The sequence below is a fragment of the Schistocerca nitens genome, chromosome 4 (genome assembly GCF_023898315.1).
Source record: "Schistocerca nitens isolate TAMUIC-IGC-003100 chromosome 4, iqSchNite1.1, whole genome shotgun sequence".
NCBI classification, from domain to species: Eukaryota; Metazoa; Arthropoda; class Insecta; order Orthoptera; family Acrididae; genus Schistocerca; species Schistocerca nitens.
In genome coordinates, this window is record NC_064617.1 from 578,455,809 (window position 1) to 578,471,317 (window position 15,509).

General features: G+C 42.0%; 1 protein-coding gene across 2 annotated transcripts in view; it reads left to right on the forward strand.

Moving 5' to 3' along the window:
* Nucleotides 1-12,365: 12,365 nt before the first annotated feature.
* Nucleotides 12,366-15,509, forward strand: part of LOC126251532 (organic cation transporter 1-like) — a 186,366-nt gene continuing 183,222 nt past the window's right edge. Inside the window, exon 1 of one of the 2 annotated variants that reach the window (XM_049952033.1) lies at nucleotides 12,366-12,471. In XM_049952033.1, the coding sequence (XP_049807990.1) occupies nucleotides 12,430-12,471 (42 nt within the window). In that variant the 5' untranslated portion in view covers nucleotides 12,366-12,429. The remainder of the gene's footprint in view (nucleotides 12,472-15,509) is intronic. The other variant, XM_049952034.1, reaches the window with a different exon arrangement.

Genomic DNA, 15,509 nt, shown 5'->3' on the forward strand with positions numbered 1-15,509 from the left:
AGTCTGGACCAAAAGCCTTGCCACTATTAAGTTACTTAAACTCTTTCATGACACCGAGGGTACGTTCTTGTAAGTAATGTTGGCAGTCGTTCTAAATTCACGTTCTGGAAAATTTACTTCGTCTTCTTCGGTGAAGGAATTTGGGAAAGTTATGTTTAGTAAGTCTGCTGTAGTAGCACTGTCATCCGTGACATCACCATCGTTATCCCGCAGTGAAGGAATTGATTGTTTCTTATTGCTGGTATACTTTATACATACGACCAGATTTCGTGACAGACTTTCGTTATGGAAACTATTAAAGTCTTCTCGCACTGCGGCCGGCAGGTTAGTTAAGTTTAATTAGTTCTAATTCTAGGCGACTGATGACCTCAGATGTTAAGTCCCATAGTGCTTAGAGCCATTTGAACCCTTTGAAAGCACCACGGACAAATGGTTCAAATGGCTCTGAGCACTATGGGACTTAACATCTGTGGTCATCAGTCCCCTAGAACTTAGAACTACTTAAACGTAGCTAACCTAAGGACATCACACACATCCATGCCCGAGGCAGGCTTCGAACCTGCGACCGTAGCAGTCACGCGGTTCCGGAGCACCACGGACAATCGGAAATCCTTGATTTAATAAGAGCTAAATTATGGAAGAGTTCCCTCCAACCGTCCGCATTGCGTCGTGTTGATTAACCGGCAGCTACCATGCACGCGGACATGCCCTCTGTGTAGCCATCCAGCACACATTCCAGCCCCCAACCGCCACTGCCGCTGCTCGCAACTGCTATTGCGTAGCATTTGGAGGATGCAAACTTCCACCACTGCTGGGATAGCATAGTATTAATTTCAACATCTACGCTTAAATGAAACACCATACTGTGTTATGTCCCGCTAGCGTGCAAAAGTATGCCGCCTGATGTGCTCTTTACGGTCTCTGTCATGTGTATGGACAGTCAAATTTATGTGTGTGGATATCACAACGCTTCAGCCAACGCCATCACGTGAAATAAGCGAATTGAGATTCTCCCCTCCAGCGGCGTATGAACATAAGGAAGCGATGGCTGCAGCATTGATCCTCCATGCTTCCCACGTTCACATATGTGTCCATGCCGGTGGGTTGGATACAGTGGGCAGGTAAATCCACAGTGTAGTCAGAGAAAAAATTTACTCGAGGATTCGCTTCCATTTCAGCGATGTGCAGTCTGATTAAATGTATACAGACACATTAATGCGAGAAGTGTCTACCGCTCACATCGCCTGCTGTACTTAACCCAGCTCCACCAGCTACGACAATCGACTGAGGGCCACCTAGCCACCTCGCCGCATGTAGACGTTTGGAGTTCGCACCATGAATGGACAAACGCATTAAGAGCATAGGCCTCGCACTGCCTTGACCAGAAGCAGAGCTGCCCACCACACCCATCTCCTGCCAGTCGCCCAGTAGGAGACTAGTGAGATGGCAAATTCACTATTCGTTGATGCAGCGACGCTGAGAGAGATCATTGTGTGCCTGTCGCCTAAATGAATAATGATGGGTTTGGACACTTCCTTACGTAATCCTCAACATTCTTAATTTGCAATTTATATTAAAAAACAGATATGACAGAGTACCTACCACACGCCATTCTATGGTTTTGTATTAGCGGAGAATATATATTCGATATCAATTGTTTAATATCTACACTCCGGGAAATGGAAAAAAGAACACATTGACACCGGTGTGTCAGACCCACCATACTTGCTCCGGACACTGCGAGAGGGCTGTACAAGCAATGATCACACGCACGGCACAGCGGACACACCAGGAACCGCGGTGTTGGCTGTCGAATGGCGCTAGCTGCGCAGCATTTGTGCACCGCCGCCGTCAGTGTCAGCCAGTTTGCCGTGTCATACGGAACTCCATCGCAGTCTTTAACACTGGTAGCATGCCGCGACAGCGTGGACGTGAACCGTATGTGCAGTTGACGGACTTTGAGCGAGGGCATATAGTGGGCATGCGGGAGGCCGGGTGGACGTACCGCCGAATTGCTCAACACGTGGGGCGTGAGGTCTCCACGGTACATCGATGTTGTCGCCAGTGGTCGGAGGAAGGTGCACGTGCCCGTCGACCTGGGACCGGACCGCAGCGACGCACGGATGCACGCCAAGACCGTAGGATCCTACGCAGTGCCGCCACTTCCCAGCAAATTAGGGACACTGTTGCTCCTGGGGTATCGGCGAGGACCATTCGCAACCGTCTCCATGAAGCTGGGCTACGGTCCCGCACACCGTTAGGCCGTCTTCCGCTCACGCCCCAACATCGTGCAGCCCGCCTCCAGTGGTGTCGCGACAGGCGTGAATGGAGGGACGAATGGAGACGTGTCGTCTTCAGCGATGAGAGTCGCTTCTGCCTTGGTGCCAATGATGGTCGTATGCGTGTTTGGCGCCGTGCAGGTGAGCGCCACAATCAGGACTGCATACGACCGAGGCACACAGGGCCAACACCCGGCATCATGGTGTGGGGAGCGATCTCCTACACTGGCCGTACACCACTGGTGATCGTCGAGGGGACACTGAATAGTGCACGGTACATCCAAACCGTCATCGAACCCATCCTTCTATCATTCCTAGACCGGCAAGGGAACTTGCTGTTCCAACTGGACAATGCACGTCCGCATGTATCCCGTGCCACCCAACGTGCTCTAGAAGGTGTAAGTCAACTACCCTGGCCAGCAAGATCTCCGGATCTGTCCCCCATTGAGCATGTTTGGGACTGGATGAAGCGTCGTCTCACGCGGTCTGCACGTGCAGCACGAACGCTGGTCCAACTGAGGCGCCAGGTGGAAATGGCATGGCAAGCCGTTCCACAGGACTACATCCAGCATCTCTACGATCGTCTCCATGGGAGAATAGCAGCCTGCATTGCTGCGAAAGGTGAATATACACTGTACTAGTGCCGACATTGTGCATGCTCTGTTGCCTGTGTCTATGTGCCTGTGGTTCTGTCAGTGTGATCATGTGATGTATCTGACCCCAGGAATGTGTCAATAAAGTTTCCCCTTCCTGGGACAATGAATTCACGGTGTTCTAATTTCAATTTCCAGGAGTGTATATGCGAACCCACAGATGCGTTAATATAGGCTCAACTCATGCTAGCCACTTAATAGCGTGATGATGCACCATTTACATCAAATACAACATCAGTTCTGTGTGACACAAACCCTTACAGGTCTTCAGAGGTACGTGACCTAAAATGTTTACGAAATTCACGTCTGATTGCGGATTGAAAATTCTGTTATCGCTCCCTCATTTCGACAGAACGATCATCGTCGATTGTATAAATTATGAACTGACTTTCCAATTATGGTATATGGATCACATTGCCTTTCAGTTTAGCTCTCGCAGCGACACTCCCAAAAACTGTCAGGTGGTTTTCCTCAGCTGTTACTACCTTCTGTCCTCATACTATTCATGAATGGTACATGGAAAGAATATCTGCCAAAAACCTCCACAAGTTCCTGTTGTTGTCGTCATTTTAGAGACAAGTGTAAGATGCTGTGATCCTTTGAAGAACGTGTTTGGTTGGCCACTTTTTCGCGGATGATATCGCTTTTTCCCATATTCTCACCCTTGACAAATCCCCCATTAAATCCAAAGTCTGTGATGTAGTATTTTCGTCTCCAAGAGCCATCTCTACAGCCGTAATTTTTCCCGAGGACATGCAGCTTTACTGTATGATTAAATGATGATGGCGTCCTCTTGGGTAAAATATTCCGGAGGTAAAATGGTCCCCCATTCCGATCTCCGGGCGGGGACTACTCAAGAGAATGTCGTTATCAGGAGAAAGAAAACTGGCGTTCTACGGGTCGGAGCGTGGAATGTCAGATCCCTTAATCGGGCAGGTAGGTTAGAAAATTTAAAAAGGGAAATGGATAGGTTAAAGTTAGATATAGTGGGAATTAGTGAAGTTCGGTGGCAGGAGGAACAAGACTTCTGGTCAGGTGACTACAGGGTTATAAACACAAAATCAAATAGGGGTAATGCAGGAGTAGGTTTAATAATGAATAGGAACATAGGAATGCGGGTAAGCTACTACAAACAGCATAGTGAACGCATTATTGTGGCCAAGATAGATACGAAGCCCACACCTACCACAGTAGTACAAGTTTATATGCCAACTAGCTCTGCAGATGACGAAGAAATTGAAGAAATGTATGGTGAAATAAAAGAAATTATTCAGATAGTGAAGGGAGACGAAAATTTAATAGTCATGGGTGACTGGAATTCGAGTGTAGGAAAAGGGAGAGAAGGAAACATAGTAGGTGAATATGGATTGGTGCTAAGAAATGAAAGAGGAAGCCGCCTGGTAGAATTTTGCGCAGAGCATAACTTAATCATAGCTAACACTTTGTTTAAGAATCATGAAAGAAGGTTGTATACATGGAAGAACCCTGGAGATACGAAAAGGTATGAGATAGATTATATAATGGTAAGACAGAGATTTAGGAACCAGGTTTTAAACTGTAAGACATTTCCAGGGGCAGATGTGGACTCTGACCACAATCTATTGGTTATGACCTGTAGATTAAAACTGAAGAAACTGCAAAAAGGTGGGAATTTAATGAGATGGGACCTGGATAAACTGAAAGAACCAGAGGTTGTACAGAGTTGCAGGGAGAGCATAAGGGAACAATTGACAGGAACGTGGGAAAGAAATACAGTAGAAGAAGAATGGGTAGCTTTGAGGGATGAAGTAGTGAAGGCAGCAGAGGATCAAGTAGGTAAAAAGACGAGGTCTAGTAGACATACTTGGGCAACAGAAGAAATATTGAATTTAATTGATGAAAGGAGAAAATATAAAAATGCAGTAAATGAAGCAGGCAAAAAGGAATACAAACGTCTCATAAATGAGATCGACAGGAAGTGCAAAATGGCTAAGCAGGGATGGCTAGAGGACAAATGTAAGGATGTAGAGGCTTATGTCACTAGGGGTAAGATAGATACTGCCTACAGGAAAATTAAAGAGACCTTTGGAGATAAGTGAACGTCTTGTATGAATATCAAGAGCTCAGATGGAAACCCAGTTCTAAGCAAGGAAGGGAAAGCAGAAAGGTGGAAGGAGTATATAGAGGTTCTATACAAGGGCGATGTACTTGAGGACAATATTATGGAAATGGAAGAGGATGTAGATGAAGATGAAATGGGAGATACGATCCTGCGTGAAGAGTTTGACAGAGCACTGAAAGACCTGAGTCGAAACAAGGCACCCGGAGTAGACAACATTCCATTGGAACTACTGACGGCCTTGGGAGAGCCAGTCCTGACAAAACTCTACCATCTGGTAAGCAAGATGTATGAATCAGGCGAAATACCCTCAGACTTCAAGAAGAATATAATAATTCCAATCCCAAAGAAAGCAGGTGTTGACAGATGTGAAAATTACCGAACCATCAGTTTAATAAGTCACAGCTGCAAAATACTAACACGAATTCTTTACAGACGAATGGAAAAACTAATAGAAGCTAACCTCGGGGAAGATCAGTTTGGATTCCGTAGAAACACTGGAACACGTGAGGCAATACTGACGTTACGACTTATCTAAGAAGAAAGATTAAGGAAAGGCAAACCTACGTTTCTAGCATTTGTAGACTTAGAGAAAGCTTTTGACAATGTTGACTGGAATACTCTCTTTCAAATTCTAAAGGTGGCAGGGGTAAAATACAGGGAGCGAAAGGCTATTTTGAATTTGTACAGAAACCGGATGGCTGTAATAAGAGTCGAGGTACATGAAAGGGAAGCAGTGGTTGGGAAGGGAGTAAGACAGTGTTGTAGCCTCTCCCCGATGTTATTCAATCTGTATATTGCGCAAGCAGGAAAGGAAAGAAAAGAAAAATTCGGAGTAGGTATTAAAATCCATGGAGAAGAAATAAAAACTTTGAGGTTCGCCGATGACATTGTAATTCTGTCAGAGACAGCAAAGGACTTGGAAGAGCAGTTGAATGGAATGGACAGTGTCTTGAAAGGAGGATATAAGATGAACATCAACAAAAGCAAAACGAGGATAATGGAATGTAGTCGAATTAAGTCGGGTGATGCTGATGGAATTAGATTAGGAAATGAGACACTTAAAGTAGTAAAGGAGTTTTGCTATTTGGGGAGCAAAATAACTGATGATGGTCGAAGTAGAGAGGACATAAAATGTAGACTGGCAATGGCAAGGAAAGCGTTTCTGAAGAAGAGAAATTTGTTAACATCGAGTATAGATTTAAGTGTCAGAAAGTCATTTCTGAAAGTATTTGTATGGAGTGTAGCCATGTATGGAAGTGAAACATGGACGATAAATAGTTTGGACAAGAAGAGAATAGAAGCTTTCGAAATGTGGTGCTACAGAAGAATGCTGAAGATTAGATGGGTAGATCACGTAACTAATGAGGAGGTACTGAATAGGATTGGGGAGAAGAGAAGTTTGTGGCACAACTTGACCAGAAGACGGGATCGGTTGGTAGGACATGTTCTGAGGCATCAAGGGATCATCAATTTAGTATTGGAGGGCAGCGTGGAGGGTAAAAATCGTAGAGGGAGACCAAGAGATGAATACACTAAGCAGATTCAGAAGGATGTAGGTTGCAGTAGGTACTGGGAGATGAAGAAGCTTGCACAGGATAGAGTAGCATGGAGAGCTGCATGAACCAGTATCAGGACTGAAAACCACAACAACAACAACAGTAGTCTCATGGCCATCTACCGTATCATATAAACTGATGTGACTCCTTAGCAGGTCAGCAACAAACAGTCATGTAAAGCTATGTTATCAGTAGTAGTGTTCAGTAAACCAGTTCTTTCGTGGGTGGGTCTACATTCTCTTAATATACCTGCAAAATGAATCTGACCCTGACATATCCTTTTGCTCTATACATCCTACCTTTAGCTGGCTCCAGTTACTCACTTGCAGGCATATTACGGTGTATAATGAATCTGACGTACCGCAAAGGCTGTCTAGCCTTTTTTTCTTTAGTCATCTGTCTTCCGACTGGTTTGATGCGCCCGCGTCGAATTCTTCTCTTGTGCCGCAGTGCCCGCCTTTTCATCTCAGAGCATCACTTTCAGCCTATGACGCCAACTACTCAATTATTTGTTGGACTTATTCAAATCTCTGTCTTCCTCTACAGTTTTTACCCTCTACAGCTCCCTCAGGTACCAATGATGTTATTCCCTGATGTTTCAACAGATGTCCTATCATCCTGTCCCTTCTCCTTAACAGTGTTTTCGAATATATTACCTTCCTCGCTGACTGTGCGAAGAACCTCTTTCCTTACGTTATCAGTCCTCCTTCCAACATTTTCCTGTATTACCATATCAGTAGTACTTCTGTTATCTTCTGTTCCGGTTTTCCCACAGTCCATGTCTGACTGTCATACACTGCTGTGCTCCAAACGTACATTCTCAGAAATTTCTTCTTTAAATTAAGAGCGTTTTTTAATACTATTAGACTTCTCTTGGCCAAGAATGCCCCTTTTGCAATGCTAGTCTGCTTTACATGTCCTCCTTGCTCTGTCCATCACGGGTTTTCTGCGAGCTAGATAGTAGAATTCCTAAACTTCAACTACTTCGTGATCACCAACTATGGTGTTCAGTTCCTCATTGTTCTCATTTATGCTACTTCTCGTTACTTTCATCTTTCTTCGATTTACTCTTAGTCGATATTGTGAACTCATTACAGTGTTGATATCATTCAATACATTCTGTAATTCTTCTCCGCTTTCACTCAGGATAGCTATCATCCGCGAATCTAAACACTGATATCCTTACACCTTGAATTTTAATCCAACTCTTGAACCTTTCTTTTATTTCCGTCGTTGCTACTTCGAACTACGCACTGAACAGCAGCATGAAAGATTACACCAGTGCCTTACATCCTTTTTAATCCATGCACTTCGGGCTTGATCTTCCACCCTTATTGTTCTCTTAGTTCTTGTACATATTTTATATCTGTCGTCTTCCCCTACAGCTCACCCCTGTTATTCTTAGGATTTGGAACATCTTGTACATTTACATTCAGGAACGAGTCTTGCTTCCATTATCGATCGCAACATCAGAACTACCTATCTGGTGAATTTAGTTTTCCTGAAGCCAAACTGATCGTCATCTAACTCATCTTAAATTTAGTTTTCTATTCTTCTGTATATTCTTGTTAGTAGCTTGAATGCATGAGCTGTTATGTTGTAATTCTCGCACTTGCCGGCTAATGCAATCTTGGAAATTCTGTCGATTATATTTTTTCGAAATTTTGTTTCCACTTCTTCCAATGATTTTAGAAATTCTGCCTTATTTGATTTTAAGTCTTTCTAAGGTATTCCAAATTCTGATTCTAATGCTGGATCCCCTATCTCTTTCCTATCGACTTCTGTTTCTTCTTCTGTCAACTCATCAGATAAGTCCTCCCACACATAGAGGCATCGAGTTTACTTTTTCCACATATCTCCTCTCTCCTTTGCGGTTAACATTGCAATTCCCATTTCACTATAAATGTTACTGCCCTTCCTTTTAAGTTCAACGAAAGCTGTTCGGACTTTTCTGTATGCTGAGTCAATCCTTCCGACAATCACTTCCTTCTTCGATTTCTCCAAATTTCTCATGTAGTCATTTGTCTCGCTTCCCTGCACTTCCTATTTATTTGATTCCTAAGTGACCTGCATTTCAGTATTCCTGAATTTCCCTGAACATTTTTTGTAATTTCTTCTTTCGTCGATCAACTTTCTTCTGTTAATCATGGTTTCCTCGCAGTTACCTTCCTTATACCAATGTTTCTCTTTTCAACTTCTGTGGTTGTCCTTTTTAGAGCTAATATCTGATTTAGGAATCTAGCATGACCATGATTTAATCTAACTGATCTCCTGGTCTTGTTATTGTTGAACAGAACATTCGCCATTATCATCTGAAATTTAACTCTTTCTTCTAACCCAATCCCCAACAACGATTAGATTTTCCTCTCTCTTTACATACTGAATCTCCCATTCAATATCCTCATGTACTTTCTCTATTTCTTCATCTTCTTCTTGCGACGTCGGCATACATACTTGAACTATTGTTGTCGGTGTTGCTCTGCTGTCGGTTCTGATGAGAACATCACTACCTCTGATTTGTTCGAGCGATACACTCTGTCCTACCCGCTTATTCTAAATTTTACACCTTTTATACTATTTTCTACTGCTGTTGATGTTACTCTATGTTCATCTGGATAGAAATCCCTGTCCTCCTTCCATTTCACGTCACCGACGCCAGCTATATCTAAATTGAGCTTTAGCATTTCCCTTTTCAGAATTCCTAGCTTCTCTACCACGTTCAAACTCCTTACATCCTACGCCAGGACTTGTAGAACTTTGTCTTCTCGTTGGCTATTCAGTATTTTTCACATGATCAACTACCCCTTGGCAGTCCCCTTCTGGAGATCTGATGGGGGGACTAGTACTGAATCAAGAGAGTAACCCGAACCTTTGTCATTTCCTCCTTCCTCTTTGACAAGATCATTGGCAGAATGAAGGTGGCTTCTTATGCTGGAAGACTTCCGTCGCTATTGCTGATGCGTTATGAGCAATATTTAGATTTATTTACGTTCAGGTCAACTATCAAACACCGCAGCACCAAATTCCCTACAGGTCAATCCGCAAGTCGCTACTGTCTTCTTATAGGCAGCTCCATCACCTGCAAGAGCCTACATCTACACAAATACCCTTCAAGCTGCTTTGCAGTCCGTGGCGGAGTGTAAACGGTACCAGTTTCCATCGGTTACCCTTCTATGACACTCTCACGCAATGGTTGTCTGTGTACTTCCATACATACTTGAATCTACCTTGTGTCTCTTTAGAAGTACGGTGTCCTTTATGTTAAATATTCAGAAAGAGTATACCAATACAATACAATTCTAGCATAACCAAAAGAAGTATACCGAATTAATATTGTTCCAGTAGCCTCATGATGCGGCTGCTTCAGTCTGGTGAAGTTGGCACCCGACTTTCAAGAAATATTCATTGTCTTTGAGAGTTCTTGATTGATGTGCTATAATACTCGACTTCTCTGTGGAACATTTGGATCGTTCTGCAGAATTTTGCGAAGAAAGCAGTAGTACGCAAGATATTTTAATATTGTAAAATGTGTCAGTTTTCGAAAAAGAATTGTGATCACAATTCCGAATACTTCGCCTAATGTTCCACTGAAATCTCTAATAGCATTTTCTCTGCAAATAGCAGTCTATGAGAAAACTGCAATCATGAGGGACCCGTTTTCACTACTTGTGCAGCTGACTATAGGTTATACCGCTAGAGGTCTTTGTACATAATTTGAATTACTGTAAAGTTGGCATCCGACTTGCCCGAACAACACTGAACTCGTATTCGGAAGGACAATTGTTCAAACCCGCGTCAGGACATCCAGATTTGGGTTTTTGTGATTTCCCTAAATCGCTCCATGACAATATTGGCATGGTTTCTTTGAATGTGCACAGCTGATTTCCTTCCCCATCCGTGACACAATCTAAGCTACTGCTCCTTCTCTAATGACCTCGATGTCGACGGGGAGTTAAACCCGTCGACGGGGCGTTAAACCCAATCTTCCTTCTTTCGTTCTTTCGAGTTATGAAAAATACACCTATTTTTCCACTCTTGATAGATTTTCTGTAGTTCTAGAGTTCTCTGGACAAAACTGAAGTAGATCCGCACAATTTCGGAAAAAAAATCTTTAAAACCCTAATGATGGCTTTTTGTGCAGATATGACGAAGGCGTGCTCAAAAGTAATGCCTAAGAATATTTTACTCCGTTGTCAATATCGTTTGAAGTATTGTAAGTCATGCACATTAATCGGTTGACTTTCATACTTCGCTGACGGACTTGCAACCCTCTGTTACAACTTAGCTCCTTATTATAGCTTGTAACATAACGGTGTGTAACGTAGCTACGTCGGTGCGACATTAGCTTTCAGGAAACTGAAAGTACGATTTTTAATAATAATTCGTCGACATATGAGTCACGCAAAGTTGGCATTGGACTTTCGAGATGAATATTTGTTTTAGAGTTCTTGATAGACACACTGTACTTTAGTTCTACAGTTCTCTGTACAAAATTTCAGTTGTTCTGTAGAATTTCGAGCTAAGAAACCATACTGCCCGAGAAAACTTAAATCTTCGAAGAAAAATAAATTGCCGAATTTACGAAACTATATTGATCTCAATTTTGAATACCTTGGCGAGAGTTCTACAGAAAACACTCACGATCTCTTCGTCTGTAGATAACAGTTTATGATATAATTGCAATAATGACGTACCCACCTTCACTACTTGTGAAAGTGGCACCCAACCTTCGAGATAAATACATTTTTTAGAGTTCTTGATAGACATGCTACAGTTTTTGTGTCATCTGTAGGCAATTTTAATAGTTCTGCAAAATTTTGTGGCAAAAATTATGATCACATTTCTGAATTGCTGATATAGAGGAGGGCATACTCGTTCAGATTTGGGTACTAGTTCACTGGTGATCGATTCTTTTTGCGAACCATTTTTCTTCACTCGTTCACCGCTTCTTTTTCATCTAATTGCATGTTATATGTATTTTAGATAAATTTCCTGAAAAAAGTACCAACTACACTGAAGTATTACTACTGCACAATAAATTCTTTAATCATCTGATCTATGGTCGTTCACCGTTCACTTTGTCGCAGCTGCGCAGTTGTAGCCAAAAATACAAACAACTCACACGTATGTATCATGTAAGGTGACGCGTTCCACATCATTTTCACATAAGTCGTACAATCTACCTATGGGACACAGAATTTAATCAAATAACTTCATGGCAGCGCCAGTGGCCCAAACAGAAAAAATGGTTATAACTTTAACTGTTTTTTGAACCTCCTTCCATCGTAAAAAAAGACGCAGAAAATGGAATCATCCTAGATTTCAATCTTCGTGCTCGTATTCGTATAAAATTCGATTATCAATATGCGCCATTTACCTTACTACCCATCAAAAACATAGTTACGTGTTTGCCTTTACCCAAATATGTTTCACCATAACAGCGTGTATTAATATTTTGACAAATTCTTTTCCACCACTGAAAGTGTAATTATGGCGGACATTAATGATGTAAATCTTACACAGTACAAGAATGAAGCAATCTTCACCTCTTGTTTCAAGTTTGTCGTTTGAAATTCGTGCAAGTTTCAGCAAACTTGCCAGGTTGTGTGTAAATTTTCCTAGCTTCGGCTAGGCAGCTATTTACCGGTTCGCTATCACTTTACTAAACAAGAATTTAAGGCTTTACTTGAGGCACCAATGATAAACTGTGACTCGCTGGGCGACATTACGCGCGAAGCGAAGATGATACGACATATCACAGAATGTTGGCAACAGTCGTTACTGTTTCCACGTCGAAGCGTGTTCACCAAACCTCGCACACGGAGTAGTCACACGTCGTAATGCCACAGGATACACAACATGACGACCCATCTGTTGTACAGGTAAGAGCAACTCAGGCTGGTCATGACGGACGCTCTTCGACTAGAGGAAGAGTTGTTACACTAAACACGATTATTTGTAATAGCACAATGAATTCAAAATACGTTCTCGACTGTTGTCTTTGCACTGCACGACCTATCCATACAGACGGCAGTAACCAAAACTACGGGATATTGCGTATCGGTTTTCCCGTAACTGCTGGATGCGTGGTTTGGATGTAGTGTCGAATCCCACAATAGGGTGAGGTATCTGTTTCACTTAAGACACTTTTTGAGACACTAAACATATTGATAAACTATTTTCACTTCAAGGAATAATCACTATGCTCCAACAAAATGGTGAACGTATTATCGTAATATCATTAATCGCCCACTGCATGTACCAAATTCGTTTTCTGGAATTTTTTCCTGTTCATACTTCAAGATTTCTTTAATATTGGCCCCCGTTCCATCATAATAACCTTTATAGGAACGCTAAAATTATTGTGGAAGTAAGACTATCAACACATGTGGCATGGCACCGCCTAAAGAAGCTGTATCAGTTCCCATTTTTACGTATTTTAAAATAATAGTTCTTTGATCAGAACCATAAAAATACTCTCAGCTGAGACATTTCTGTTAAAAGAATCCATGACTTTCCAGTATTTAATTTGCAACGTACCTGCTTCTCCTATGACACGAGAAGTGTAACAATTTGAACACAGAATGCCAACATAAGTCCGCTGTCGTTTGTTAAATACCGCCTTACGCGTTTTCTCATTGCCTCTAGTGCCATGGAAGTTATTCCCTGACGTTTTAACACATGTGCTGTCATCCTGTCTCTTATTACTGTCAGTGTTTTCCATATGTTCCTCCCTTCGCCGATTCTGCGGAGAACCTTCTCATTCCTTATCTTGTAGTCTACCTGATTTTCAGCGTTCTTCTGTAGCAACAAATCTCAAACGTTTCGATTCTTTTCTGTTAATATTTTCCCATAGTCCACGAGTCACTAGCACACAATTCTGTGCTGCAAACGCGCATTCTCAGAAACTTATTTCTCAGATTAAGGCCTATGTTAGATAACAATAGAATTCACTTCGCCAAGAGTGCCTCTTTGCTTGTGATTAACTGCTTTTCACATTCTCCTTCCATTGTTTGACACGGGTTAATTTGCTTCCAAGGAAGCAGAATTCCTTAACTACATCTACTCCGTGATCTCCAGTTTTCACTTTGAGCTTCTCGCTGTCCTCATTTCTGCTACTTCTAATTTCCTTTGTCTTATCCTGATTTACTCTCAAGCCATATTCTGTACTCATTAGACAGCTCATTCTATTCAACATGTCCTGTAATTCTTCTTTACTTTCGGAGAGGATAGCAATGTCATCAGCGAATCTCTACATCAAGATCATTTCAATCTGAATTTTAATCCTCTTCTTAAACCTCTCTTTTATATCCGTTACTGCTTCTTCGATCTACAAACTGAACCGTAGGGGTGTAAGACTGCATCCCTGTCGTGCAATCTTTCCAACCCCGGCACTTCGTTCATGGTCTTCAAACCAGTATATCACCCGTCTTCCCTATTACTTAATCCTATATTTTCAGAATTTCCAACGCCTTGCATTTTTGCGTTGTCCAACGCTTTTCGTAGGCCAACAAATGAATGTTTCTCGTGTTTTTCTTGAGTTTTGCTTCCACTATCAGCCGCAACGACAGAATGGCCTCTCATGTGCTTTTACCTTTCATAAAGCCAAAGTGATCGTCATCTAACAGACCCTAATTTTCCTTATCCATTGTTCTGTACATTATTCTCGTTAATAGCTTGGATTCATGATCTGTTAAGCTGATTCTCACACTTCTCTGCTCTTTCCGTCTTCGGAACTATGTAGATGATATTATTCTGAAAGTTTGATGATAGGTCGCCAATATCATAGATTCTACACACCAACTAGAATAGTCGTTTTGTTGCCACTTTTGCCAATGATTTTAGGAACTGGCACGGATAGTTGTCTACCTCTTCTGCCATATTCGATCATAAATCTTCCAAAGTTCTTTTAAATTCTGATTCTAATACTGGACCCCTATCTCTTCTACATCAGTTCCGGTTTCTTCTTCTGTCACGTCATCAGTCAAGTCTTCCCCTCATAAAGACTCCCGGTATACTTTTCCGCGCTTAACAGTGGGATTTCCATTGATCTCTTAACCCTGCTAGCTACCTTAAAAAACAGTTATACACATATGCTCTCGGTGTGATACTTTAAGCACATGATGATTAGAAATTGTTAACAGTTATTATAATTTTAAATGTATATTTATTTTTTACAGTACAAATAGATTTTACAGCCAACAATATCAACAACGGTGTAAGCTCTGTCCCTCAATGAGCTGTTTCATTTAGCGTATAAAATATCAAAGATGGGAAAGGTTAGAATAGAGTTTTAATTAGAATTCCTTTGTCAGAGTAGTTGGTATCTAATATGATCTTTACCAACATGTTTGTTTCAATTTGAAGACTTCATTGATCTTCTCGTTCTCACAACTTTATGGATCTGACACGCTTACAGTTTTGGTTGTCACCGCAGCTTGGCGTTGATGGACTGCTTGTATTCTTCTGACAATATATACTGACTGTTCATTTCGTGGCAGTACTTTTCTGGCTTCAGTGTAAGGAGCAGCCAGGAGTGATGAAACAAGCAGTCTTGGTTGCAGTGTTAAAATGTTTTATTACTTCCAATTGAGGCGCTTGACCTTTAATTAGGCATCTTCGGCTGGACCTACGGAAAAAATTTAAAAATGTCATTACAGTGGCGCGACCCCATTTAGTGAGATTGGATTGCCAAAAAAATATAAAACAACTTACCGATGTTTGACAGCTAATGGTACATGAGATACCGCGCATACAGCCGGCCACGGTGGCCGAGCGGTTCTAGGCGCTCCAGTCCGGAACCGTGCTGCTGCTACGGTCGCAGGTACGAATCCTGTCTCGGGAATGGATGTGTGTGATGTCCTTAGGTTAAAGTAGTTCTAAGTCTAGGGGACTGATGACCTCAGATATTGAGTTCCAT